Raw genomic sequence first — 27060 nt, forward strand, 5'->3', positions numbered from 1 at the left:
AAGCTATATTTTTCAGGACTATACAGCTGTAATAATAATAAAAAAATTGGCTTGTGTTTGACACACTCCCTCGCGCTGTTTCGTCACTGTGACAGAGCGCGCGGCGGCGGGGTAGCAGACGGCGCCGAGTGAGCCGAGTCGAGCGGAGCTGCAGATGCTGTCTGAGCGGCAGCTCCGAGCGGACTGACAGCACAGGAAGGAGCCGCTGAGCCATGGATTCACCAGAACGGTAAAGCTGCCTTTTCATTTAGCCCCACTCTTCGTTCCGCTCTTCAGAATAACGCCTCGGTTTTTATCCGCAGCCGCCGGAATGGCGCCTCTTTCCCCAACTTACGTTATTTATTAAACCAATCTAGCATCCTGTATACACCCCCCACAAACCTCCCTTCCTCTATAGAAATGCTGTGAAATCAGCCCCACTGTTGGTTGGAATGTTTTACTCGGAGTTAGCTAGGCTCTTTTTTTTTCTTTTCTTTCTTTTTTTAAACATGTTTGCAGTTATAAATTAAGCATTTATGCTAGTAGTTGTGATCGGAACGGGGCCCCGGAAGCAGCTGAGTCCACAACTGGATTCTCCTTCACCGGCCGCTCAGGAACAACCTGCCCGCATCAACTCTGGATCAATGGATCAGATGGATCCCACCCTCCATGTTGAGGTCTGCTCTGCAGCATTAGGACGTGGGAGATGGGAGTGCGCGTGCAGTGTAATCCCCTGTGCTTCACACAGAGAGAGAGAGCGAGAGGAAAAAAAACACCATTCACTGGTAGAAATGACCCAATGAGACCCCCCTCTCCCGACCCTCACCCACCCTGAAAGGCCTGATTGTTGCGGGGCAGCGGGCTTGTCGCTGGTGCATTCCCAGTCCCATGTGTGATGGTGAATCACAGCTAGTTTTATTGTCCATTCAGGAGTAGAGTGGGGAGATTGTGTTTTTTATTATTATTTCAAGGGTGGGGCACTTCATGACTAATTGATTAGAAAAACTGAGATAAGTTTCACGCAGTTAGTTCTTAATATTATTTGTTTGGTGTTTTATTGGTGATGGCAGACAAATTTAAGAGAAACAACTTTAAATATTAAACTATCCATCATCTGATTATTGATTTTTGTTTTGAGGCTGCTGGGCCACACATTCACTGATCGGCCATGACAGACTGGATTTCTGCCTAACATTGTTCTCTGTTTTACTCTCTGAATTATGGCGGTGTATTGGGGCCATTGTAAAAAGAAAAAAATCTCAGAAATTTTCTATGAAAAAAAAAAGGGGAAACTTCTGATTTTGACTTTTCAAAATCAGAAGTTGCTGGGGGGAAAAACTCAAAAGGTTTCTTGAAAAATTGTGAAAGTTTGTAAATTTGAAAAGTGGAAATTATTAACTTTTGAAACTCAAAAATGTTCTTGTATTTTAAAAAAAATAAATAAATTCAGAAGTTTATTATAAAATTGCATATTTTTTTTCTTTCAAATTTTTAGTTTTTCATACTCAGAAAGTATTTCCAGGACTTTTCTGAGATCGATTTCAAACTTTCCAAGCTTCTTTCTAGCAAATTTTCGACTTTTCAAACTCGGACACCTCCCAGTTGTTGTTTTTTTCTCCAAAATTTCTGAGATTTATCTCAGATTTTGTCTGTTTTTCTTATGCAATTTTTTTGGTCTTTTCAGATTTCAAATATTTTTCCCTAGAAACTTTCTGAGATTAATCTCAAGAGTTTTTGAGGGTTTTTTTTTTGGGGGGAGGGGGGCAGAAATGTACTTCCTGGTGATCGGCCAGAAAACCTCAGTCTGTGCATTCCCTGGTTCCCGTCCCGTTTAACGTCTCCCTGTCATTAACACTCTTGCTGTCACTGATGAGACTTTACCTGCCTGTTATCGTCTGCAGGTGTGCCTGTAATGCTTTGGGCTGAGGAGGAGAGCCGTTCAGGAGGAGATGGGCTGCACCTCTGCCAAGCAGGTGTCTTCTGTTCCCAGCGATGAGGAGGGCCAGAGCAAATCCCACAGCAACGGGGACCTCGTCTCTGGTCAGTCTGACACTGAGGGACTTATTCTGCCTCCTAACTCTTCCTGTAGCTTTAAAACTGAGGGTACTGTTGGATGGGGATGGAGGGAACTGGACATTCTTTCCAAACGGAGAGAATGTGTTTGGACAGCTGGAGGCGGTCGTGTCGGACGGTGGCAGAGTACCTTCAGGGGTGAACGAATAGCCCCGCCCCCTCCACGAAATCCTGCCAACGGAAGAAGAGCGCCCCGCAACAGGAGGGCCGTCGTTATTGTTATGCAAGCCTAAAAAGAGGGAAGCGCTGCCAAATTCAGCTGTTATTCAGCTGTTATTCAGGCGTCTCCTCCCCAGAGCGCGGCGTCGTTGGAGCTGAAAGTAGGGCAGGAGGAAAGAAGTGAGACTTTCTGATTCGGTTCAGCTCAAAAGCACTTTGTTTATCCCAGAGGGAAATTAAATCTTGTCGTAATTCATATCGTCCCGGTATCTTCAATGACTTGGATGGTGGTGCTCCAGTAGCAATCAGACTCGCAACGAATATGAAGCATCCTCTGACTGAAGACTGTTGCTGGGTGACGGTCTGACTGCTGTCACGACATGCTAGCAGCTCAACATCAGGGCAGCAGAGACGATATTCCATCATCAGTTGTTAGCAGGCTCTGCTGATCCAGCTCCTCTGCTTTTGATGCTCCTGTTTAAATATCAACCTGAAAACGTATAAAATAAGCAAAAACGGTAGAAAGACAGTTTGAAGTTAAGATTTATTATTATTATCATTATTATTATTAAATATACTAAATATACTGATCCTGAGGAAGTTAAAACCCTCATTAAAACACTGGAGGAAGTGATGTCATTTGAGCGTTAAATGAAAACCAAAAGCCTCAGAAAAACGGGGTGGGGGGAGTCAGTATTTGGAATCGGCAGCTCAGGCTTTTAAAGATCGATGATCGGCCAGAAAACTGCGATCGATGCACTCCCTATTAACATCTATTCATCCATAAAGATCAGGTTTATGCTCCATAATTTTCTCAGGGTGGTTCCACCAGCAGCAGTTTGGAACCAGAGTCCGATCAGAGCGGCTCAACCTTTCTGCTGCAGCTGCACTCTGACCGCCTCACGGCTTCACCTTGTTGACTCTCCGCTCGCCAACTCTGACCTCCGACCAGCAGCTCATCTCTGAGTTTATTGTTTGTTTTGTTTCATTGAGCTCCAGAGGCTGCTGACGTGAAAATCCCTGGAGACCTGCAGACACCGACCAGCCCATCTGGCCCTCATAATCACATCACAGTCCGACTCGACCAAATCACTCCGCCTGACACCGAGCTGACACCGCCACCGCCGGAATATTAAAAAAAACAAAATAGAAAAGCTGTTAATACTCCAAATAAATATAGATGCAAATCTTTCAGTGTCTAGATGTTTTTAGGCTCACGATTTGATTCAGAAGCCTGTTTTTTTTCTCTTTCTGTTCATATTAGAGAATCTGCTTAAATAATGCAACTGGCACAAGAAAACGACAAATAGAGCGTTTATTTACAATATTTAGCTATTTACATCAAATTCCATCAGTTTGCATTTAAACAGAAATAGTGCATCAAATTGTGTAACTTAAATTGCCAGCATTAGGTTAGATTTAACCGTCTGGCTTTTTCTTAAATAAATAACTATTCAAAATGTCATTTCACAAAAAAAAAAAAAAAATTAAATCTATTTTTGAGTATTTTGAATCGATTCATTATTCCTAGGACTAGAAATTCTGATTCTCCATAGAATCAGAATTGAGTTGGGGGGTTTTTCTGCGCTTTTACTTCCTGATCTGAGAGCGTGTTATCGGACAGAGGGGAACCGGACCAGCAGCTCGTGTTCTGCTGCTTGCCAGCCATTGTCGGGTCGGGCCTGAGAGCCGGACGCCAGAACTCCAGCATGTAATTACTTTGAGGAGAACCGAACTGTGAGAACTGCTGACCTCAGAGGATTGTCCTGGATCGACCCGCCGCCGCTCCTGCTGTGTTAATAATAATGATGATGATAATAAAGGGGGCGGGGCTTCTCTCTGTGTCTGCTTCTCTACAGATGAGCACAAGATGAGAGGCGTGGAGAAGGACAAGCTCATCAGTGGAGAGGAGGCGGGAGACGGCGGCCATGACGGCTCGGTGCGTGATCCCGCTCCGGGTTTCGGTTCGCTGCCGAGGAGAAAATGTTTGAAGTGTTTCCGAGTTCGACTGTATTGAACGTTGTGTCATAAAAGAATAAGCAAAGTTATACACTAAGGAAATACGTTTAAACAGACACAGATGTTCTGGAATGTCAGAACTACTTTAATTATTACGACTTTATTCTGGTAATATTCGATTTTATTCTCGTAGAATTATGACTTTACTCTCATAGCTTATGGAAAAACTTTTGGATGTTAATGTTTTAAATTCAGCCTGCAGAAAAACAGCACAGATTCGACTTTCTAACTTGCAGTTAAAGAAAATTAAAGAGGTATAAATGCACCGTTTTTACGTCCCTTTTTCTATTCTTTGTATTCTTTTGATTCTAACTGAGCACAGAATCACTGCGGAGGCTGTCAAGGTCTCCCTCAGTGGATTATAAGCCTGGCGGGCCACCAGGCTTTACTTACTGCCCCAACAGGCTAAGCATTGCTTTTTTTTAAAAGTCTTTTTAAGGCGCCTGCATTTTGTAAGACTTTATAGTTGGTCTTAAACATCTTTAACTCAAAAACAACAGGCTGCTGGATGAATGGCTGCCCTAGCGCCCAGCCAACGGGCTCAGCAAGGGTTCTGGGGGGAAGCTGGGGCTGCAGTAGTGATGATGAGTGCTGTGGTTTGTCCCGCAGGAGAAGAGCGCTCTGCTTGGAGTAGAACAACATGCCAACGAATCGGGATCCAACGGGAAGATTCTGTAAGTCTCAGCGATGGTGCCGTTTGGCCGGTTTTCTCTCAGGTTGAGGCGCTAGAGTAAAGTTCTAACTGGGTGTCCTTCCCCCCTCTCTGTAAGGAGCATCCACTCGTCGGAGAGCCAGCAGGAATTCTTCCGGATGCTGGACGAGAAGATCGAGAAGGTGAGGGAGGTGGATGGGTGGCTGCGGCGTTGCTGTTCCGCCCAATGACAGGCAGGAGATTAACGCTGCAGCTGCTGTGGATCTGTATTTAGCAAGGACACGACAGATGACACAATGATGCATAACAGACTCAATCTGTCACATCCAGTGTCTGAGTAATATGGTTACAGGCGAGTCTGTCACATCTAACACAACACAGGGGGGGATGGAGAGGGATGAGTGACCGCTGATATCACAGACTCTGTGCCAGCATGCAGAACAGGTGGCTGGGGAAGAGTACGGGAATTGATAATGTAATAAAGTCCAATTCCATTTCTCCTTCTGTAGCCAGAAGGCCACATCCACATCCCTCAGCTTATGTTTTTGCTTTTTTAAATTATTTTGGAACTGCAGTATGTAAAAAAAACAATATATATATATTTCTTAAACCTATAATGACAGTGTAACATTAGACAGAATCTGTCAATCATTGTCATGTACTTGCTGCTAAGTGGGCTAATTGCAGAGAGACCACTTACTGTTACAGTAATGTTACCGTTTATCTGCCATCCCATCATCGGTGGCCATGGTAACTTAGCCTTACAATTCACAACAGGCTATGCTAGCTGCAGCATAGCAAAGATCACAGAGGGGATGTGGGGCGCTCAGACCAGGAGGGTGACTGACAACGCTAAGACCCGCCTCCTAGCTCTGATTGGTTGTTTCTAGTTATCACTGGGAGACAGTAGAGGAGCCCAATTTATTTTTTCACAGATTATCTGTCTCATACTGTTACAACATATAGATAGTTAATAGAAATGTGTTAATATATATATATATATATATATATATGTATATATATATATATATATATTACAAAAAGTTACATACTGCAGCTTTAACACATCACTCATACAGGATAACACAGTGGTGGTGGCAGCATAATGCTGTGTGGATGTTTTTCTTCAGCAGGGACAGGGATGCTGGTGGTACTCAATAGGAAGACAGATGACGCTAAATGCAGGAAATAATTTGAGACTGGGGTGGAGGTTGACCTCCCAAAAGGAAGTGATCCTTAAGCCAAAGCTCCAGCAGCATGGGTGGTTCTAAAAGGTTTAGGAGGCGTCAATACAAACGCACACCAAACTTCCATTTTAGATCTTTACTTCATTTTCCTCCCACTTCACTATTCTGCTCTACTTTGTGTTGGTGTGTCAATTCAAACTCCAATAAAATAAACTGAAATCTGCGCTTGAAGCAGGAAAAAGATGAAAGGGTGTAAATACTTTTCACTAAAACAGTCCAGTATTTTTGAAGAAAAAAAAAGTCATTGTTACTGTTCATTGGTTTCTAGTGTAAATATTACAAGCCATTACAAGTAATAATAATAATAATGCATCAAATTTTTATATTTATTTTTTGAACACTCATAGACCCATGAGAAAATAAATAATAATGTATATTTACAAATGTGAAATATTTTTATGTGGGAAAAACTTCTTTCAATAATCTGCTCATGTTGAAAAAAACAAAATTTTGCATTAATGGTTTCTTCAGAAAGGCAACTAAAATCACACGTGAATAAGTTTGTTCCCAAGATTAAAAAAATATGGCGCCCATGATCCTCCAACTACTTCCTGTCCTCTTCTTCTTTGTTGTTTTCTCCAGTGGTTATTGATGTGACTCCTGTGACGTGAAAAAGGAGTCTGCATTGGAGTTTTGCAAAAGAAACCAATTTCAATACTCACAAAACAAACACTTCCTCCTAGCTTTTTTTTTTCTTATAGAGAAACAAGAATTTTTCGAAATTCACATGTATCCATCCAGCAAATTTGTTTTCGAAGTGTCAAATTCCGCAAATATATGGAAACGCGGCTAGCGAGTGCTGATTGTGTGTGTTGTGTCCAGGGTCGGGACTACTGCTCAGAGGAAGAGGACGTGACATAGCCTCACCGTCCTGGATCCGACCGGACGGAAGACGGGGCGGACTCTGGGGCTCACGGGGCTTCATCTTGTTCTAATAAACTCTGTTTGAGCACGGCGGAGAGGGATCGGTTGGAACCCGGAACGTGGAACCCGGAACGTTCTCTCCCTCCCCTACCCGCAGCCTGAGCTTGGTCGGCTCCGCACACGATTCCAGCCGAGATCTGGAAGAGACGACCTCCGTCAGGAACGAAGCCATCACACCGACCCAGAGTCGGAAACATGAACTGAAACGTATCAGACTACCATCAGTATTCATCCACTCGTGTAGACCTGTGCTAAAGTCGCGTCATTTTCTCCCGTGACAAGTCTCTCCTCACCCCCAGCCCCCTTCCAGAGACGCAGTATGAACCTGTTCTCCCCACAGCGCCCCCGTCTGTCCAGAGGTATCTACGTCAAACAAGGCTCAGGGTTAAAGTGTTGAAGTGTAGCCGTCCCGCTCCTTCCTCTCACCGAGACACTTTCGCACCACGAAACGTACACAACACATGCACTGGCGCACCAGAGTTAGTCACGTTTCCTGCTTCAGTTTCTGTTCCGTGTGACGACGAGGTGCACGCTGCCGCAGCACACCGACGTCTGTTGCTGTATGTCAGTCATCAGTGTTAAATCTGTCTCGTTGTTACGTTTCATTGTTTTTATTTTTTAGGAAAATTAAAAAGCGTTTACAGGAATTCGACTGGTTCTGTTCTAGAGACGAGCAGAGGGACCGCGAGACACACAAGATCAAATGTTCAGATAAATATTAATATACTATTGGATATTAATATGCTATTAATATTAATTAATGGTGACATTTCTGGTGTATTTTTTGGTGGCTCTTGGCTGTTTGTCCATCTCAAACAGCATATAAGTTTTGTTTAAAAAAAATATACTTTTTTTACATATTGGCTGAAAGAATAACCATGTCATAACAGCATTTTGAGAAAGTAAATCTGTGAAAAAAGAAAGCAAAATCAAGCTACTGGTAACAACCCATCAGAGCCAGGAGGCGGGTCTTAGAGCTGTCAATCATCAAGGTGAACATCCTGCTCAGCCCTACTCCATCTCCCCTCATGCTCTCTGCTGCGTCCTCGCAATGGAAAGAAGATTGGTGGGAATGAACTAAATCATATGCGGGATAAAAAAAACTAAAATAAAACTGCTACATTTCGTCAGGAAGTCATCTTTTTATTATATTTATTCTACCTTTGGTAAAATATGCAATATTTCAGTACAAAAACTAATATTTGAAATGGATTTCCCCACTTGTCCTGAGCCCTTGTGGGGCCGCTGGACACATGAAGGGAAGTTGGAGGAGTTGAAACCTCCAAGGAAGAGGAAGCTGACGACAATGAGGGATAATTACGTCTGTCACAAAATGAAAAGTCACTATTGAACGTTTCACATGCCTCGTATCCATGCCGACACCACGATGATGCGAGGACCGCACTGCCTTGAAGTTTCAAACTGTAGAGCTGCACAAGCAGGAGAGGAGAAGCACACTGCCACAGAGCGGGATCAACGTAGCTGCTGCCGCCTCTTCCGGTGCTGCCGCCGCCCCACGTCCTCAAAGGGCCCAACAGGGGGATCAGGGGTCACCAACCCGTCTGTCATCCTCTGGTAGACCAGGGTGGAATCGGACGCCACGGCACACAGCAGCAGAGCGAAGCCCCGGTCCAGCGCCTGGCGGATGCTGCTCAGCAGAGAGGGAGAAGCTGAGTTAACAGAGCGACAAGAGGGGAGGTGAGGAGAGGCGGAGCGGTTCTGCTGCGGATCGGACCTCCTGTGGCTCAGGGATTGGTGAACTGGCAGAGGCAGGACGGTGTGGACTGGACCCCCATCCTTCTCCCGGGCCTCCAGCAGAACCGCCTGCAGGTCGGGAATTTTCACACAGGAGACCTCCTTCCACCGACGCACTGCAGAGCACCAACACACAGCCTGCTGACATTTATACGGCCGATACCAAGAGTCTGAAATAAAACGCTCAGATTTCAGGGGTTTTTTTTCAGCAGGTCTACAACTATGGGTGTACTGATAAATCGGTCCAGATCTCCTTAGTTTTGAGAGACCAGCCGATATTTACATGTGAAACAGTTCTTGTGTACCCTCAATAAAGGTCCAAAAATCAACCACTGTCCTCTCTGCTCTGCTGAGAGAGAGGTCTGACTGACAGACCCACCATGGTCATGTCTGCAAATTAATAATCAGCAGTGTTGTCAACTCAGAGACTGTCTTGCTATATTTAGCCAAATTTCAGACAAAAAAAATGAAAATCGGAATCGGAAGATCGGTAATCTGCAATCAACCAGATCTGACTTTGGTGCTGATGGCTGTTTACCTCGTCAATAAATGAGTTGTCTTTTTTGTTTCTTTCTTTAATCCAACAAGAACTAGGTGCACACTCGGAGTCTAAAAAAGTTATGAATGGATGGATACATAAGAGGAAGTGTCACAGGGTCGGATGGATAAATAAATATGAGGGTGAAAGGGAAGATCTTTTGACCTGGATGGATGGACGAACAGAAGGACGAACTTGAATTGGCAACTGTTAGACTGTGAGACAGGTAACCCTGGTGATCAAACATGGCGTCCAACTCACCCTCAGTCAGATCCATGTAGACCAGAAAAGCTGCGTGGATCTGCTCACTGTCCCCCACCTGCAGCTCTTTCATCTGCTGGAGCTAAAACAGGAAACCCCCGCTGGTCAATCAATCTGAGGGTCCGACAGAGCTCAACCAGCCCCCCGGCCAGGGTTCCTGTCACTCACCGCGGGATGCCGCAGGATCCAGTTAGCCTCCGCTCCGTCTGATGCTCCGGACATCTTACACTAAACGTGTCTGCAGGTAAAACACAGCAGGTCCCAGAGCTGTCTAGCAAGGCATGGATGGTGTTTTCAGATTTACCGGTGTTCTGCAGCAAAGTTAGTCCGGGTGGAAACACATTCGTCTTTTCTTTTCCGTATACCGGGTGAAAAAAAAAACAACAACAAAAAAGCAACTGAATGTGAAGCAGTAACTTCCTGACGGACTGAACTCAGATACCACACTGATTCAACTCTGTCTGTATGGAGCTCCTGGGATGCCATTGTTGTGACCTTCCTTTTAACAAAACAGATAAATAAATAAACGATTGGTTTGTGATAAGATAAATTACTAATCAGGAAATCAGTAGTATGTAGGGGCAAAATGGACTAAATTAAATAAAAAATCAAATGTTCCATAAAATAAACAAATGTTTAATCGAATGATTAAAGAATTTATTTAACAGACAACTAATTTACTAAATGTGTCACTTTGTATTTTTATATATTTACTCAGGCTCAGTGGTGGTTATAGAATACATTTACCAGGGGGAGAGTGGTGGGGTCAGTGTTTTGTGTGTCTGTGTTGGGAGGCGGAGGGGTGGGGGGGTTGTTTTCATGGGGGCACAAAGCTACTGAAGTGTTTAACTGCTAGAGTTTGGAAATGAATTCAGGAGCAGGATCTTGTTGAAAGCAAAACTCATTTAAAACAAGAAAATATTAACTAAGCCTAAGAGCCACTTGTAGCTCCAGAGCTCCTACTGATCTGACCTAGCAAATGGTAAGTGAGACTTTGATCATGTCTCAATATGGTTGAAGCTGAAACTGCAACACCATCATTATTAATTCATTGTTAAAGTAAAAGGTAAAATTTAAATTGATTCAATTACTTATTGTTTACGTGCCAACATAAATCATCATAAGAAGTTGATTTATTATTATCTCTTTGGTAGAAATGATGAGATCCATAGCCGCACTGCCCCCTGCAGGCCCCGTCTAGTACCGCCCGTGTTCGGATTATCTGCCTGGTATCAAAATTAGTTTGATGATCTTAAACATTTTAGTATGAGGAAAAAAAGCGAAAAACAAACAAAATTGTAAGTGTAATAATAACACACAACAGTAAGTCATTGGCATGTACTGTTACAATGAGGGGGAAAAAAGACATAAAAAGTTTTGAGTTATGCTCATTTCAGAACTGCAGACTTTCACCAGCTGTAACAATAAAACACAGTTAGTACCAGGGCCGGATTTAGGAGGATGGGGCCCTGGGCTGGAGTCAGGATGGGGGCCCCTGGGCTAGAGTCAATATATATATATATATATATATATATATATATATATATATATATATATATATATATATATATATATACCAGAATATGGACTGGAACCCCAAGATCAAAGTGGGAAACACCCCGAAGGTAGTGGAGAATGACCGAGCTAAGATCCTGTGGGACTTCCAGATCCAGACAGACAAAATGGTGAGGGCGAACCAACCAGACATAGTCGTGGTGGATAAACAACAGAGGAAAGCCGTTGTGGTGGATGTGGCAATACCAAGTGACTGCAACATCAGGAAAAAGGAGCATGAGAAACTAGAGAAATACCAGGGCCTAAGGGAGGAACTGGAGAGGGCCTGGAAGGTGAAGACCACAGTGGTGCCTGTGGTCATCGGGACCCTCGGGGCAGTCACCCCCAAACTGGAACAGTGGCTACAACAGATCCCAGGAACAACATCAGACATCTCAGTCCAGAAATGTGCAGTCCTAGGCACAGCCAAGATACATGCAGAACCCTCAAGCTCCCAGGCCTCTGGTAGAGGACCCGAGCTAAGAGGAAGAAGAATCACCACCAGTGGGTGAGAATATATATATATCTATATATATATATATATATATATATATATATATATATTTGTATGTGTTTGTTTTGTTTTAGAGGATGAACAGAAAATGACCGAACAGTAAGTTTTGACAACTTACAACTTTAATAAGCCAGTTGTCACAAACTACAAACAACTCTGAACTCTTTTCTAGAAAGACTAAACCACATGTTGGGGTTGAAACTAGAATATGATGCTTGCATCACAAAATAAAATCACTGAATAGTTATTGTTGCCTGGACTTCAACACAAACTATAAAACAGATTGAGTGCAAGAAATGCAATGCTCAAATATACTTTTACAAAGCAAAGCGAGTAAAACAATATTTATACAAATATCCCCAGCATTTACAAGTCCATATAAGTACAAGTGGAATATATCAAAACTCAAACTTTTTCATTGGTTTTAAAGTTCTTGGTAAATAGTGGAGGAAATAAATGTCAAAAAAGTGCTTCTCTGCCAGTCAGACAGAACATGGATATAAACAATATCTTCTGGAAAAAAGAGATCAGGCATACTGTAGTTTTCAGAAAATATCCTGACCCAGGTAAGTCCAAAGTGCTGCCCTCTGAAGGATTTTTTAAAGTTTAGGCATTTGCGTTCAGTTGCGTGCTTCCAGTCACTGAAACCAGTTTCAAAGTTTGACTGAGTATTAGCATTGCTGAAAATGCGGCATGCAAAACAAAATGCAGCTCCGGTGGATGGAAAGTAGAGCAGCCACGGTCTTTCGATGTACTCACCATTTAACATCTTGCGTTTAAAGTGAGATTTGGAGAAGTGACGCTTTTGATGCTTGTACACCCGTTCTGATGCTTGAAAGCCAACATTCATATTTTGACAGCTCTCCGGTCCTCGCTCAGCCCAGTAAGCTCGCGCACGGACTCGTCAATTTCCCCCAATGCGTCCGGATCGGTACTGTATGCGGATCCACAGTCGTCTTTCCATCTGCGGAAGAAGATCCCGCTTCCACCAACTCTGACTCCACAGACGCCAGTCCAGCCACCGACTCAGTCACGGTTATAGGTTCTGGCGGGATCTTAGTGCCGGTGTTAGCATAGCTAAGGGTTTGAGGAGCGGGGATAATGATGTTTCTGCTCCATCTCCGCTAACAGGTTTAAAAAAGCCTGTCAATTTAGGCATTTTGTTTGTCGCCTCTTTGGCGCGATGCTCTTTTTCTTTTCTCTTCCTTCTTTTCTGCGCTCCGCTGTCATATTTCCTGTTGTCCGCCATTGTAAAATAATATTCCCTTGACGCTCCTCCTCCCCAATGCGTAAGATGCGTCAAAAGTGGACCAATAACAAGCAAGCATTCAAGATGGACGTTTGCCAGAACAAATTGGAACATTTTTCATCGGTGCTGTCAAAATCATGGTAGTCATTGATTAAATTCTGACACTATCCATTCACAAAAATATAAAACATCTTTCGGGGCCCCCGAAATGCCGGGGCCCCGGGCTGCAGCCCCGGTAAGCCCCTGCTAAAATCCGGCCCAGGTTAGTACAGATGATGCACACAGATCTCTGTTGGTACAGACTAACACCACGAACTGCTCTTTCAGCAGCTCGTTTCCATTCAGGTGTTTTACTGGAAGCTGCTCATAAAGAAAATGGCTTATACGCAGCGCCCCTTATGGTGGGCAGCAGGAATTGCAGCCTGTTTTTGTCACAGAGGCTGATGTCACGTTGATGTCCCTGTGGTTTTTCTTCTCCTCCTTTCTAACTAAGCTCTCTCCGTATCCACGTCGAGTCTCCATAGTTCTAAAGTATTCAGGATTATTTTCTGTTCTTTTTGAATGGTGACAAGAAGCTACAACGAAGGACCCTCACTAAGTCTAACATTCTGAACGGTGCTGAACGTTTTCTAACGTACGTGTGATATCGCCATGTTTTTGTTTCTGGAAGCATTTTTTATTTCTTTTTTCGGGGTCGGGGGGAACTTTTGCTGCCGTTGTGAGTGAGCCCAGCTTCCTCTGCAACACAGACATGTTAACCATCATTATGTGGACATTAGAAGACCTGTCCCATGATGTAGCAGGGACACGAGAGGTGTATGGGGGGCCAAAAGGGTCAAAAGTAAATATACCTGTATCATGAAATAAATACATTAAATGACTCATTAAATAATCTAATATGCATTTTAAATGGTGAAATTAAATAATTTTTTATTTTTTTTTAGAAAAGAAATGTATTTAAAAAATACATAGAATTATTTGAATCTGTATGTATTTTTAAATTAATAGAGGGAAATAAGATAGTGATTGCAGGAACATAATCCCATGGTGGGAGTGTCTTGTTGTCGGGGTAATTTGATACAGGAAGGATAGGTGCGCTTCTCAGAATTGGAATGGAGAGACTGTAATGTACCATGAAATCCAAATTGCGGTGCCATACACACGAAGGACCAGATCTCTAGCAGAAGACGAATAACAACGCTTGTTTTTAAGGAACACTGAGGAGAGATTTGTCTTCTTTTTTTTTTTCCAATGGGGATAAGTCATCTCTCAGGGAAGACAAGAAGGATACGTCGATTCTGGCTTCTATTGGTTCTTCTTGTCTCTCTTCTCAGCTGTAGTGAAAACTGGACCGCCTAGTGAAACAGCACTTCTGATGGAGAGAAAATAGAATGGAAAAAGGGGGAACTAGGGGTTTGTCAAAGTTTTGTAAATGTTACAAATAACATTGATGCATCTCTCTTAATTTATTTTTTTTTATAATTACTGCAAAACTTTGGTGATTTTAAGCATTTGTTTTAGCAAAGTGAAGAGTTTTTTTAAGTCACATTTTAAGATGTAGGCTTCTGAGATAGAAGAACTAGTCATTAGAAAATTATTTAAGAAATCTTTTTTTTTTTTCTTAATTTCACACAGCATAAGAAGGTTTTCTGTGTTAATTATACGGTGCATTAACGGTCTTCATCAGCCAAAGCAAAAGGAAACACAAACAACAAGTTCTGAACGTCAGACTTTTTATTAAAAAAAAAAAAGAAAAAAGAAATAGTAAAACAAACACTGAAACAGTGTACTATTAGTACAGTCCCATATTACAAAATGAGTTATGAAAACAAACCACATAAATGATGTGTCTTTGATATGTAATAAATTAATCAGCAAAACAAAAGTAATAAAATGCTTATACATCGGTGCTGCACAGGAAAATTTTGAAACTCCAATGCTTACAATTTTAAGACACCTGAGAATATAAATATATATAAAAAAAAACAGCCGTTCGCAGCTATTATTTAATTCCACAGTTCTTCCAAATGACCTTAACTAAAGCTTTAATAAGAGAACTTTTTTCTTTTCTTTAAAAAAAAAAAAAAAAAAAAACATTGTAGAAAAATGAGCCATCATAAAACATAAAAATACAGCACATCCACTTCCTGTACAGTGTGCATAACTGAATTAGTGTGGTTGAGATATTGTTGCCCCTCAAAGCAGAAAAGAAAATAATAATAATAATAATAATAATAATAATAATAATATATAAAAAAAGAGAGATTCATCCAAACTGGATAATGTCTTCTACAAAACTGAGACTTTGTGTTCTAATCATTTCCCCTTTTAGGTCACTCCATTAACCAGCAGTTGGCTTAATCCCTTTATTAGAAAAAAAAACCCCCAAAAAACCCTGCTGTAGCCAAAGCCTAAAGGAAGTTGAAAGATTTATCTGTTTGAAAGGAATTCACCAAACTTTGGAAAACTAGAGGCTCAATGACAAGCTGGGAAAGGAAGGGTTGGAGGGAATCTGCACCGACGCTGCAAAACAAAGTAAAACTGTGAGGTATGTTCTTGTGATTTTATAGCTAGAAGAGTCAGCTGACTCCATCCACCTGCCATGAGAGACAGAAGGACATCTGAAAACAGAAGTAGATTGTGTTTGTTCCTTTTGTTTTAAACAGTCCGTGTGTTTGTAGGTTACTGCCAGCAGCAAACCTCCTTCAGAAAAAAAAAGTGTATAAAAATATCAGTGTTGCTTTGTTTTTGCTTTTTTTTTACTTCAACAGGCTCCCACTGACACGGAACCGACATTGAACTGCTGCCGTTTGTGAAAAATAGAGAGGAAGACATCTTGAATCGGAAGAGATTACGTCAGAGGATCAAGGTACAACAATCATCTACGAAAGAAATTCCACAAGAAGAAACGGCCTGGATAACCAAGTTAGACTAAAAAGAAAAACAACAACAAAAATAATAAAAAGCAACGACTACCCGGTTTGTTTATCTTGCTTTTTAAAGCAAATGGGGAAAAGGCAGTTTTATTCTCTTTTTATACAAACCATTTGTTATAAACATTAGCAAAGTTTCCACAGTGCGTGCTTGTAGAGACTCAGTCACAGTGCAAGCCATTCCACTCTTCAGCCATATGCATCTTTCGGGGGAGGGGGAGAGAAAGTGCCATCTTGCATGTTTCTGATGGAATATCCACCTTTGTGATGATGCAGCTGTAAACACGGTGAATAAGTAGTCATGACGATGCTTAAGGCTTTCAAATGTCTCCCGATAGAACTGGTCGCTGAGACAAAAGGAATGTGGAATAAACAGTGTAGGGGTCACTGACACAAGAGACAGACTGGCTTCACCTTGAGCAAAAACTCCTGAACATACGTGGCCCGGTTACTGGTACCAAAGTCCGCTTTTCAGAATGAATCCAATTTTCAGTCGCGAACATTTTTCGGTAAAAAGCCCCTTACTTGTGGTGCAACAGGAAGTGGCGCAGTGAACCTGTTGCTCCAAACTGCGCCCACTGCCCTCTTCGACAGCAACAATAAAACACCCAACCAAAGGGTGGCGCCATTCACACAAAAAAGCCAAATCTCGAGCAGAAGAAGAAGAAGAAGAAGAACAACAACAACAACGCTTGTTTTTAGGGAACGGAGTGAAGAGAGATTTGTAATTTTCCCTGTGGGGATAATTCATTTCGCAGGGAGGATACATCGAGTCTAGCTTCGTTCGCCTCCTTTTTTTTCTCTCTTCCCAGCTCTATGTCGCCCTCTTGAGGCTTTAGTTAAAACTGTGTACCTCGGAGTAAAACACCTGTTCGGATGGAGTATTAAAAAGGGGCGCGTGCTCTCCTGCTAAGGGTATGTCAAGGCATTTTAAATGTTACAAATAACATTGACGTAATTGTATTTTTCAATAATTACTACAATACTTTGGTCATTTTTAGTCTTTACTTAAAAATGTAATCCCGGCTCCTTCTTACTCCTGAGTGATTTGCTTTTCTTTCTAATGTTTTGGAAGATTTTATGCGACAAGTTTTAAATGTTTTATTTGGTACATGTTTTTGTTTGACGACAATGGTTCTGGGTTACTGTTGCTGCTTCGCCATTTTGTTCTCCGATATAACAGCCAAGAATTACAGTTCCCATCCCTCTACTTATAGTTGCAATGGGTTTACGACAATTTGTGCTTTGAGTCGGAAAAAGTAGATTAATGCAACTCAAAATGGACCATATGCTAATTAATGTGCTCAGTGCGCAAAGTAAACTAGTAGCAACTTCATGCTGGTAAATAACATGTATTGTACCCACAAAACCTGTTTTTCCCAACAAGTTAAAACTGATATCTATTGAGGAGGATAAGGGCTTCTGGGAAATAATAATGATGAATGAGAATCTGACTTTAATCCCAGAATTCCAACTTTATTCCCAGAAATCTGACTTTATGAATCCTTTTATTATTATTATTATTTTTTTGCTAGTAGCCATAACACTTTTCCACATATCAGTGAATGTCTGGCTGTAACAGCGTAGGAATGAACTGCATGTTCTTTCTTCTCCACTGAAATTTTGACTGAAGAGTGATGAAAACTGTAACTGTGGATAATGACAAAGCAGCAAAGCAAGCAGCACCAGACTGAACGTTTTAGGCTATTAAAACCTATTATTATTATTATTATTATTTAACACATCGGGTCTGACAATGTAGCAGTCAGAATTGTTGGCTGCTTTCGTTTGGTCAAGTGATGGCAGCCATGTTTTGTTTGCATCTTATTACTGACGCCAGCTCTTCTTCAGTGCCGATGATCCAAATGCCTAGCAACCATGTTTTGATTTCCACAAAAAACCCCAAAAAAAACACTGTCGCAATCAGATTATTCTTCCAGTGGGACCTGTGCGACTTGTTTGTCAGCATTGGAATAAAAAGAAGTCGGAAGAAGGAGAGGGGAAAAAAAAAAAATCCATCTGGCACACCTGATCCCACGCACTTCCACACATTCTACCATCTGGTCCGACAGAGCCAGAGGATCGAATGCTTTTAATCTGAAGGCAGCACCGAGCTAAACACACATCCATTCTCTACCCCGCCGAGAAAAGTAAAAAAAAAAAATTTAAAAAAAGTCCAACTTTTACACACGCACACACTTACAATTTCAATCACTATCCTTTCAAAATATAAAGAGAAAAAAAAAAGAAAACAAAACACACACACACCAACTCTCACTGGCAATGCCAACCTATCTAGCATAATATTACCCCTAATATAAGGACTACATGTATAATTTCTGCTGCTAGTAGCATTACCATTTATTCTACATTAAAAGCTTAAAGCTTATATACAATTGCATCAATATTAGACATAACACTGCGGCGTGTTATGTGAAGATAATGATTCTAGCCTTCAGAGTGGTGTGCAAACTGCTTGTCTACAGAGAGGTGTGTTCAGCTTCCCGACCAAACGATGCGATCGGATGGAAATATCGACAAGATATTCCACATATAGTCACTAATAATGAATAAACATGAATGGTTCATCGCTAGGACGCAAAAAAAAAGCAAAGCAACAGCAAAAATAAAAAAAAAGTTCTAGTCACCGCCCGGCTACCTAATATCACAAACTTAACGCTTAGCCCTATGGATGAACCAGGAGAAACCAGTGAAAATTTGAATGAGGAGAAGTATGAACATCATCTTTTGTCTTTTTCTTCTTTTTTTTTTTTTTTTTTTTTTTTACAGAAATGAAAGAAAATGTGAAAAATCCCTGCAACTTGCAAAAAAGTGTTCGAATCTGAGACGTTAGGATTCTGAGTTCTGTATGGCTTGGGATGCACTCCACCGTTCCGGTTGAAGCTAAAGAGAAAGCATCCGGACTGAAACTGATTGTGCTGCCGTGAACCTGCGTTAAACAATGAGGTATTCTGTGAGTTGTGGGGTTGGGTTTTTTTTTGGTTAGAAAAGGTGGTAACAGTATTAACGTTATGTTGGAGGCAAGCTTCAGGAATGTTTCTTGGTATGACTGAATTTTACAGGCGTTTTGTACCTTTAAATTTCAGAGGGGTGGCGAGGAACCAATTATGTTCTGGAGAAAATCCATCCATCTACCGTTGTGTGGTAAATCTCTAAAAGCACTTCCTCTTTTGTTCTTGCATATGTTCAGTTTCACGCAGCGCTGCGTAATTTCTACCCACCTGCAGTAAAGCTCTAACACCTCAGAAGGCTTAGTCCAATCTGCTGTTCTGTAAACTTCTATACACGCGTGTGCAACCAGGAATCGCAAGTGGAAGAGCGGTAGGTCCGAAGAGTTCATTTTTTGGGGAAGTGAGGACTGAAATGGGGAGATTTCTTAGATATTCTCCTCTTCCTTGCGTGTGTGTGCATGTGTGTTTTGGAGTACGGCCCGGTGGATTTGATTGTAGCTGGTTGACTTTGAAACGGACATCACCTAAGCGCCCTCCTAGGTGTGGGCGGGTTGGTGGGAAGACGCGGGCGTGGCCTTGCAGCGAGCCAGCAAGGAGGGCTGGAAGTCGGGGTGGCGGCGGGCGTGTTTAATCAGGTGGTCGCTGCGCATGAAGCGCTTGTCGCACAGCGGGCACAGGAAGCGCTTCTCCCCCGTGTGGGTGCGGGTGTGGCGGGCGAGCTCGTCGGAGCGGGCGAACTTCTTCTCGCACTTGGGCCAGGTGCAGGGGAAAGGCCTCTCACCTGCAGCGGGGCGGAAAGAACCATTAAGACATTGACGGTTTAGCTCCAAAGTTACAACACAGATTAACATTCACTTACACACATTCTTATTTAATCTTAAATCAAAACTATGCATGACACATGCACCAAGAAATCAGTTTGAAGCCTTTTCTTCATGTGTCCTGCCTCAACATTCCAGGCATACGATATGCTGGTCGCCTCCATTGCCCCGGCCAGTTTGGCCTACAACAGGGACATCTTAGGATGGCTTCTTCATTGGTTGAGTGATTTTATTAATCCAGATTGGGTCCTGACATCAAAGTAGACAGGTTGCAAAATGATTTATGAATCTGTTTTTGTATGAAGTACAGTCATCTGTGTTATGATAATGCAAACTTGTATGGGTGGGGTGTGATTGTGCTAATTTGTCATCTGGAACTGAGATGAGGCTAAAATATTTAGACGAGCATAAATCTTGCAGCACTCAGTACCAGCAGGGGTCCAGTGGCCTCATCTTCCCTCACCTACAGAAACCGAGTAGAGGGAACCCCGCAAAAACCCCCAATCCCTGGTCGGAGAGCAGCAATCCACAGCGTACTTAGAAAGACTGAGGAACTAAAGGGAACTGTGTTATCCCACCCCGTTGGACAGCCCCCAGGGAGAACCAGGGGCTGGGCCAGCTTCTGGGATCCAATTCAAGCCGGACCAGAATATCCTCACCAGCGTGGAGCGAGCCACTCCACCAGAGACTGTGAGGCCGTCATCACCAGCCAGAGCAAACATAAGGAAGCAACAGAGGGAGGCCATGGCACCATCCCACACCCAACATCCTCCTTTCCTCGTATGTGATATGTTTGCGTTACTGTGAGTAATGATACATATAAATATGTATAGTCTACAATACATTGAAATCAGGGCTGAAGGTGGTGTTTGGGAGACTCCACTGCTTGATGACTGTAGAGCCTTCCCCACCTCAGCTCTTTTCTCAAATGCATTAAAACTGGAGTGTAGAGTAAGGTAGAATATTTTCACTATTTGTGAAAAAAAAAGGACCTGCCTGCCACAGGACATTAATTTGGACCTTCTTTAGAGACATTGAGCTAAAACGCCACAAGAGAAATTTGGAAATGCAAAGACTGAGGTTTACAGCCAGTAATGCTAACCATGCAAACTGTGCTAACAGCCATCCAACTTGCTAAAGCAGTGGTCTCAAGTTTCACTCCTTCAGGATGGGTGTCATTTAACTTTGAGGTGTCCCTTATCTTTAAAACACTTTAATCAAATGATTAGATCATTAGCAAGACTTTGAGAGACTTACTGCCATTTCACCGAGCTGTTCTGGACAGGAAACATCTAAACAATCAGGACATAGTTCATGAGGACTTTGAGTTTGAAGCTGGGTCTTCATCAAAACAAATATCTCCGCCACATCATTAAAAAAAAAAATAATTTTGTATACACAGGATAGGTGTCAGAAAAGTTTTCATCCACCTGAGCCCTCACAAATTCACCTCTGAACATGCCAAACCCATAGGGGGCAGTGTAGCTCAAAACCAATCAGATTGCTTCAGAACAAATACGACTTCCTATTAGGAATTAAACATGGTGTCAGGAGGTTCATTTGTGTAGACAGACAGAGAAGTTGAACTACTTTTAAATATTAGGAGTATTAAAATATAAAGTTATTAAAACTTAAGTGTTTTAAATAGTTGTATGAACATTTGAGCCATTATTAAGCTGGATTCTAAAATAAAACGTAAGAATTAAGAGTTGTGCATGTGTGCAGCGTCGATTGAATGGATGATTAATAATGTGCACAATCCCAACATTAATGGGACATTATTTTACAGTGTAAATACCATTGATGCTAAGCATTAAATACATCTTAATTTAAGTAATCTGGTTTAGAGCAAAATATATTAATCCTCTCAGGGCAACAATACAGCTTTCTGTATGTCGTTTTATCACTGTACAATAAAGTATTGTATGGAGGAAAATCAGTGGAAAATCTCCTTACACTCTGAAAGCAAGCTCAGAAATAAAAAGACGACCCCCATGTGGGGTTTCTCTCCTCACGGCCAGCCTCTCCTACGCACGCTGCCATCTTTAATCTCCTGCAGACGTGAGTCAAAGCCACCGGAATCAGTCGTGATGCTCTCTGCTGCCATGTTCACAAAGCCTGACCACGTTGTTGTTGGAGAACGTCCAAGTGTGAGTTCTCTCCGCGAAGTTTCCTGCCCTTGATCCACATGTTCGGTTGCTGTTTTGTAGCTTAAGCTTGGATTTTTGCATAGAAAATATTTAAGTTGGAAAAGTAATAGGTGCAACCAATGTGGCTCACTGCCCAGGGTGGCACAGACTAAGGGGCGACGCTCAGGAAAAAAAAGGTGTTATGCCTCAAGTGTTGCACAGAAACATGGCCGTACATCACTGACGGACAGGAAATGAGCAATTCATAGCTTTTGTCTTAGCGCTAAATTAGCACTAAAGTGTTTCAGGAGTCTGGTGAGATTCTTTGTTTATTACAACTTTATTCTATTTCTGAAAACATGAAAAAAAGTTAATCTGTAAATATTTAATTAATTTTTTTTCTGTAAAAAATATACTATCAATATTAAATTTCATTTAAAAATGGATAATGTACAACTCAAACATAAATGTTTCCATTAGATCTGCTGTCCCAGATGCTAGCATAAGCTAATTACATGTGTATGTATATGTGTAGTGAAATCTGACTTTCAAAAAATGTGTTTTATGCAGCAAAAAGTAGTCATTTCCCCTCTGGGGGGCAGGGGGATGGTATTTTCTACTGTTTTTAATAATAAACCAGTCTGTAAAATACTATTTCTGTAAACAATTAAAGAAAACTCCACTAATTTGATACAAGACCACATGCTTACATAAACTTACATAATCTGGTTTTACCACAGAAATAGAGTGTGCATTTCAGTTTCAAAGTTGTACTTGTAAAAGTAAGTAATGTGTGATTCTACAGCAATTAATATGGCCGTTTTGATTGACTAAAAGGTCAAGTCAAAGGTCAAGTCAGTTAACCGTCATTTATTCTAACCAATGCAAAGGTTAGATCATCCACTGTGGTCAACCCTCAACAACCCTCTCTATTTTTTGCAAAATTTTGTGGTTTTGTTGCATAACTTTTCACATGTTTCAAGGTGAAATGGAGACACACAATTAACTGCAACTCACTTAATGGTGAACCGACATACAAGATTTTGGAGTGTGTTTGTCTTTAGTTATGTGTGAGGCTATGGGACGTGTAGGGGGGCGGGCAGAAGCAAGAAGAGGTTCACCCATGGTCCTATTTCTACCACTTGAGCTCTATTTAATGCCGAATTGCTAAAATTACTAGATTACAGGAAAAAATCACGTTTCCATATCCAGACGGGACCTCCTGCGGCTGTGCTAACTAAACTTGTATGAATAATTCGGAATTATAGAGGAGTGATAGGGAGAAAAAAGAGAGAGAGAGAGAGAGAGAGAGAGGATGGTAAAATGAAGAGTCGCCCCCATCCTGCACTTGCTGCCAGAAACGTGTCTACTTCTGAACTCCGTGTCCCCGACGTTAAGGTTTCGTCTTACGTTCATTTCATATGCAAATCCAGCGGGGAGGAAAACTTTCGTCACAGTTTTTAACGTCCAGCCCTGTTCTTTTGTTAGTTTACTTCTTTGTCACCGAGGGGAGTTCGTTTTTTTTGTTTTTTTTGTCCTCTCCCCTTCTTTGTGGGGCCACGTTTATCGAACAAACCCAACGAGGATAAAAAAAGAAAAACCCAAAACAGCGATGCTAATAAAAGTTAGGCACACGAAGCATTTCCTACGGTGTAATTAAGGTGGGCGAGAACAAAAGCAGGGTAGCTGGATAAAGCTAGCTAACACGTCCTGTAAAGTGCTGATGTAATCAAGCGGCTGTCTTGTACCTGTGTGTGTCCGGATGTGAGCCTTCAGGTGCGATGATTTCCCGTAAACTCTGTCGCATCCGTCAAAAGTGCACTGATGTCGCTTGACGGGGGACCGTGGAGGCCCGACTCCCCCGGCCCCTCGGAGGTGCTGCTGCTGGAGATGATGCTGCTGCTGTCCGGGGACGGGTGTTGCGGAGGGGGTCATGGTCGGGGTGGTGGGGTCGGACAACGTGGTGTACCCGCTCTCCCCACCGCACGAGGAGTTGCTGCTCTCCGAGTAGGCCGACATCGGGCGGAACTTGCTGTGCAGGTCGGTGAGGATCCCAGCCACCGTCATCATGTTGGTTCCCTCCAGCCTCAGCGTCTCTCGAACTTCCCTGTCCTCGCTCGACCCGTCGGGCTCCCCGGGGTGAAGGCCCACCGGGGCTGGCTGGCTGGCGGGGGCCACCGGAGTGGGTCTGTGCAGTACGGGACCGCTGGAGATCGAGACGAGACACTCCGCGGCGAAGTAATCAGACGAAGCAGGCAGCGACATTTTTTTTTATCTTGATCGGTTTCGGTTTTTTTAGTGTATGTGTCCGCGGGGGGGAAAAAGAACGAAAAGTCTCGCTAGGAGGGGCAAACTGTGACGTTGGTCTGATCCCGACCTCGTTCTCCTCAAACTCGACGTCCAACCTGCTTCCAGTCGAGAGTTGATGCGGTCATACGGTGTGTCAGCAGTTTAAGAGGAAGTTTAAAAAACAATATCAAGGCACGTCTAAAAATATTAATGTTATAAAATCATGCTAATGCCCCGGGCCCAACGCGCGTGCCCCTCTCCGTCTGACGGTTCATTGTGTCTGAGCCTCCGAGAAAGCCGGTCAACCCACGCCCACGCCCCCCCTCCTCCTCCCTTTCTAGTCCGGACTAACGGCGCGTTCACGGGTAGTCGGTGAAAACTTTTTCATCTTCAATTAAGTGTTAAAATGCTATATATTTATTCTAACGTTTACATAGTTGTCGCGTTCAAATTATTTATTTATATATATTTATATATATATTAAAAAAACGTGGGCACTGTTTGTTATGTGGTCGTTTGTCACGTCATCACTTCATTAAAAGTAACGCCACAAAAATATTTTGATCAACAAAGAAATGTTATATTTGACAGAATATAAAATGCACCTCCTACTCTTTAATATACCAAGGGTGGGGGCCGGGAGGAGGAATAGTATTTTGACCTTTTCTCAGTTGTGAAAAAAAAGGTTTGTGTTTTTTTTTCTTCGCACGAGAAGGTGGCGTGAACCAATACGCACATTATGGGCGTGGACCACGCTGCTGGCGGATGGATCGTGGAAAGTAGGTGGCACTATAGCAGCTTAATGATGGGGAAAGGAGGCTGGGATGAAGCCTGTTGGGTAATTTAGTTTCTTTTCCCCCCCTCCACATCCAGCCTTAGAGGACGTGGCTAATTTGCCGGGAGTAGATAAATCATCACTCATCACTGTTTCTGGCAAGCTTTAAAAAAATAAAAAAATTAGGTTTTTGAAACACAATATAGACTTATTCCTCCCATCTTAGTTTATATCAACATTGTAACAGGTTTGTCTTCGAGCCTCCACAAGTGATGTTGCTTTTTATTAGGTGAGCATTGATCCTCCTCACATCCAAACAAACATTACAGTTATGATTTTACAAAACGAAAGTAATTGTTCAAATGAAGGAAGATGAAACTTCAAATAAACATTAATATGTTTGACATTATGAAATGTCCGTGGGAAGCACAGCAGAAAATGCACCAACTGTTAAGCACGGTGGTGGGGGGCTGATGATTGGGCTTGTTTTGTCATCACAGAAAGCTGAGTGTGCGATTTCAGTGTCAAATGTCACCCTGGGTTGGAATGAGAGACTAATTGTGTGAAAACGTTTAGTAAAATATAACAGTTTTATGAAATATTCATGCAAAATGAATGACTTTTACTTTTCACGCCATTCTCCGTTTCTATCGCAGCCATGATTGAAAGATGGTGGTTTTGTGTCCCTTAAAAGCAGTGGAAAAACTTAACCTTGATTCAGCTAAAAAATATTCACATCCCTTTCAGAATCAGGTTCAAAGTGATCTTTTTATATTACCAATATGTTTCTTCTGGCTGGAGGTAATATTGCCATTTTGAAATCCTAAAACTGATCGAGGATATGTGGAGAAAGCTAAAGATTAGGGTGATGACAAGTAGCTCTTTCAACTTCAGCCTGATTCAACCAAGATAAATCACCCCAAAAAAGGAGTGTAATGCTGCAACATGTATAAAGATTGGTTATTAAGAAGCAATTAAATAATTTTTGACATGCTGTATTTTATTTTATTTTTTTTTTGGACATTCAATTTTCTTTTAATATAATGAAAATAAAAGTCTTAAATACTTTTTTTTTTTTTCAAAAATGTATTTGGTTTTGTTATCTGTCTCACGTCAGAAACAACCTTCAGTCAGGTTTATTTGCATCGCACATTTCGGTAACAAGGCTGTTCAAAATGCATTGCACCATAAAAACACAAAAATAAAAAGCTATAAGCCCATAATACCAATTTAGGAACCAGTAACAAACATTACACTTTGATGATTGCCGTCATCAAAACCTTCAATACATATTAAATATGTTGGTCAGAAGAAAGCAACTCTAAATGGGTGGGGGTAGGGGGGAGCAGCCTTGATTTAAAGGAACCAGCTTTTCAGCTGTTTTGCAGTTTTCTAGAAGTTTGTTCTTGAGTTGTGGTGCTTAGAAGCTAAATACTGCTTCTCACCTCATCGGCTGAAAATCTTTAAAATTTACTATAGCTGACGTGGAGTGTGCAGCAACCCGTGGGGGAGGGGCAGAGCTTAATTGCTTTATGCATCATACAGGAGGACATCCCCACACTCTGCCTTGCGTTTCAAAACGAAGTCAGACCAAAGAAACGATAAGCTGGGAAAACTTGGAGGTTTTGAAGCGATCACGATAAGAGCTGGTTACCCGGTAACCTGCCCTGGTCCAGTCAAATGTGAGACCATCTGTCCCACAGTGGAGGAGTGGTACAAATCAGGTCATGCAACACAATGACACTACAATCTACAACAAAGTGTCTGAAGAAGAAAATGGCAGGGTTAGTGTCTTGTGAAATAAAATCTTTACTTAGCTTAATGCTAACAAACCATGCTGTTGTGTGTCTTTGTTAGTTAATTGCCGATGAACAATGCACAACAGCTAGCTTAGCCTTTTTCTATTCTTGTTGCATAAAAACATAAGACTAATAAGTCTTGTGTCTGTCAATTCTAAATGTACTATTTGTTTGTTAAGTAAAGGATCAACAGCCTGCTGATCAAATATACTATCTAGTTGTTACAAAGTGTTCCTGTTACCTTATCCAACACTTATATGTAAATACAGCTTCATTAGATGTACAGCAGGGGCATACAAACTCTTTGTGGCATGGGTCAAAATTGTCAAGTCAAAAGTGATTGGAGGCCAAAAAACATGAGAGTTTTGAAAACTACAAAAATTGCAATACAACTTTTCTAATGATTTATTTATTTTTT

At 42.0% G+C, this 27060-nt stretch overlaps 3 protein-coding genes across 4 annotated transcripts; 1 reads left to right on the forward strand and 2 right to left on the reverse strand.

Annotated features, from left to right (window-relative positions):
* Nucleotides 1-95: 95 nt before the first annotated feature.
* Nucleotides 96-7700, forward strand: zgc:55943 (uncharacterized protein LOC406337 homolog). Its single transcript, XM_044133115.1, has 6 exons — nt 96-229; nt 1881-2019; nt 4071-4150; nt 4840-4904; nt 5001-5064; nt 6952-7700. The coding sequence occupies exons 2-6, from the start codon at nt 1929-1931 to the stop codon at nt 6988-6990; spliced, it is 339 nt and encodes a 112-aa protein (XP_043989050.1). The 5' UTR covers nt 96-229; nt 1881-1928; the 3' UTR covers nt 6991-7700.
* A 475-nt stretch (nt 7701-8175) lies between these two features.
* tsen15 (TSEN15 tRNA splicing endonuclease subunit) lies at nt 8176-10061 on the reverse strand. 2 transcript variants are annotated; one of them, XM_044133114.1, is made up of 5 exons: nt 9912-10061; nt 9776-9845; nt 9608-9689; nt 8789-8924; nt 8176-8701 (listed from the first exon to the last, which is right to left on the reverse strand). In XM_044133114.1, the coding sequence occupies exons 2-5, from the start codon at nt 9827-9829 to the stop codon at nt 8527-8529; spliced, it is 447 nt and encodes a 148-aa protein (XP_043989049.1). In that variant the 5' UTR covers nt 9830-9845; nt 9912-10061; the 3' UTR covers nt 8176-8526. The 2 variants fall into 2 exon arrangements, with proteins under 2 accessions (XP_043989049.1, XP_043989048.1); XM_044133113.1 differs by having other exon boundaries at nt 9776-10059.
* A 3917-nt stretch (nt 10062-13978) lies between these two features.
* Nucleotides 13979-24392, reverse strand: zgc:153115 (uncharacterized protein LOC768186 homolog). Its single transcript, XM_044133116.1, has 2 exons — nt 23528-24392; nt 13979-19610 (listed from the first exon to the last, which is right to left on the reverse strand). The coding sequence occupies exons 1-2, from the start codon at nt 24042-24044 to the stop codon at nt 19366-19368; spliced, it is 762 nt and encodes a 253-aa protein (XP_043989051.1). The 5' UTR covers nt 24045-24392; the 3' UTR covers nt 13979-19365.
* Nucleotides 24393-27060: the final 2668 nt, after the last annotated feature.

The sequence above is a fragment of the Gambusia affinis genome, linkage group LG12, assembly GCF_019740435.1.
Source record: "Gambusia affinis linkage group LG12, SWU_Gaff_1.0, whole genome shotgun sequence".
Taxonomy (NCBI): domain Eukaryota; kingdom Metazoa; phylum Chordata; class Actinopteri; order Cyprinodontiformes; family Poeciliidae; genus Gambusia; species Gambusia affinis.

What these genes read in the sequence shown, in the direction of transcription:
- zgc:55943 (XM_044133115.1), top strand. Translation starts at nt 1,929, where the DNA reads ATGGGCTGCACCTCTGCCAAGCAGGTGTCTTCTGTTCCCAGCGATGAG. An exon ending in CAACGGGGACCTCGTCTCTG is followed by an intron (nt 2,020 to 4,070) that starts GTCAGTCTGACA and finishes GCTTCTCTACAG; the next exon opens with ATGAGCACAAGATGAGAGGC. An exon ending in TGGACGAGAAGATCGAGAAG is followed by an intron (nt 5,065 to 6,951) that starts GTGAGGGAGGTG and finishes TGTTGTGTCCAG; the next exon opens with GGTCGGGACTACTGCTCAGA.
- tsen15 (XM_044133114.1), bottom strand. Translation starts at nt 9,829, where the DNA reads ATGTCCGGAGCATCAGACGGAGCGGAGGCTAACTGGATCCTGCGGCAT. An exon ending in GGATCCTGCGGCATCCCGCG is followed by an intron (nt 9,690 to 9,775) that starts GTGAGTGACAGG and finishes TTCCTGTTTTAG; the next exon opens with CTCCAGCAGATGAAAGAGCT. An exon ending in CAATCCCTGAGCCACAGGAG is followed by an intron (nt 8,702 to 8,788) that starts GTCCGATCCGCA and finishes TCTGCTGAGCAG; the next exon opens with CATCCGCCAGGCGCTGGACC.
- zgc:153115 (XM_044133116.1), bottom strand. Translation starts at nt 24,044, where the DNA reads ATGTCGCTGCCTGCTTCGTCTGATTACTTCGCCGCGGAGTGTCTCGTC. An exon ending in TCACATCCGGACACACACAG is followed by an intron (nt 19,611 to 23,527) that starts GTACAAGACAGC and finishes GCCCCGCTGCAG; the next exon opens with GTGAGAGGCCTTTCCCCTGC.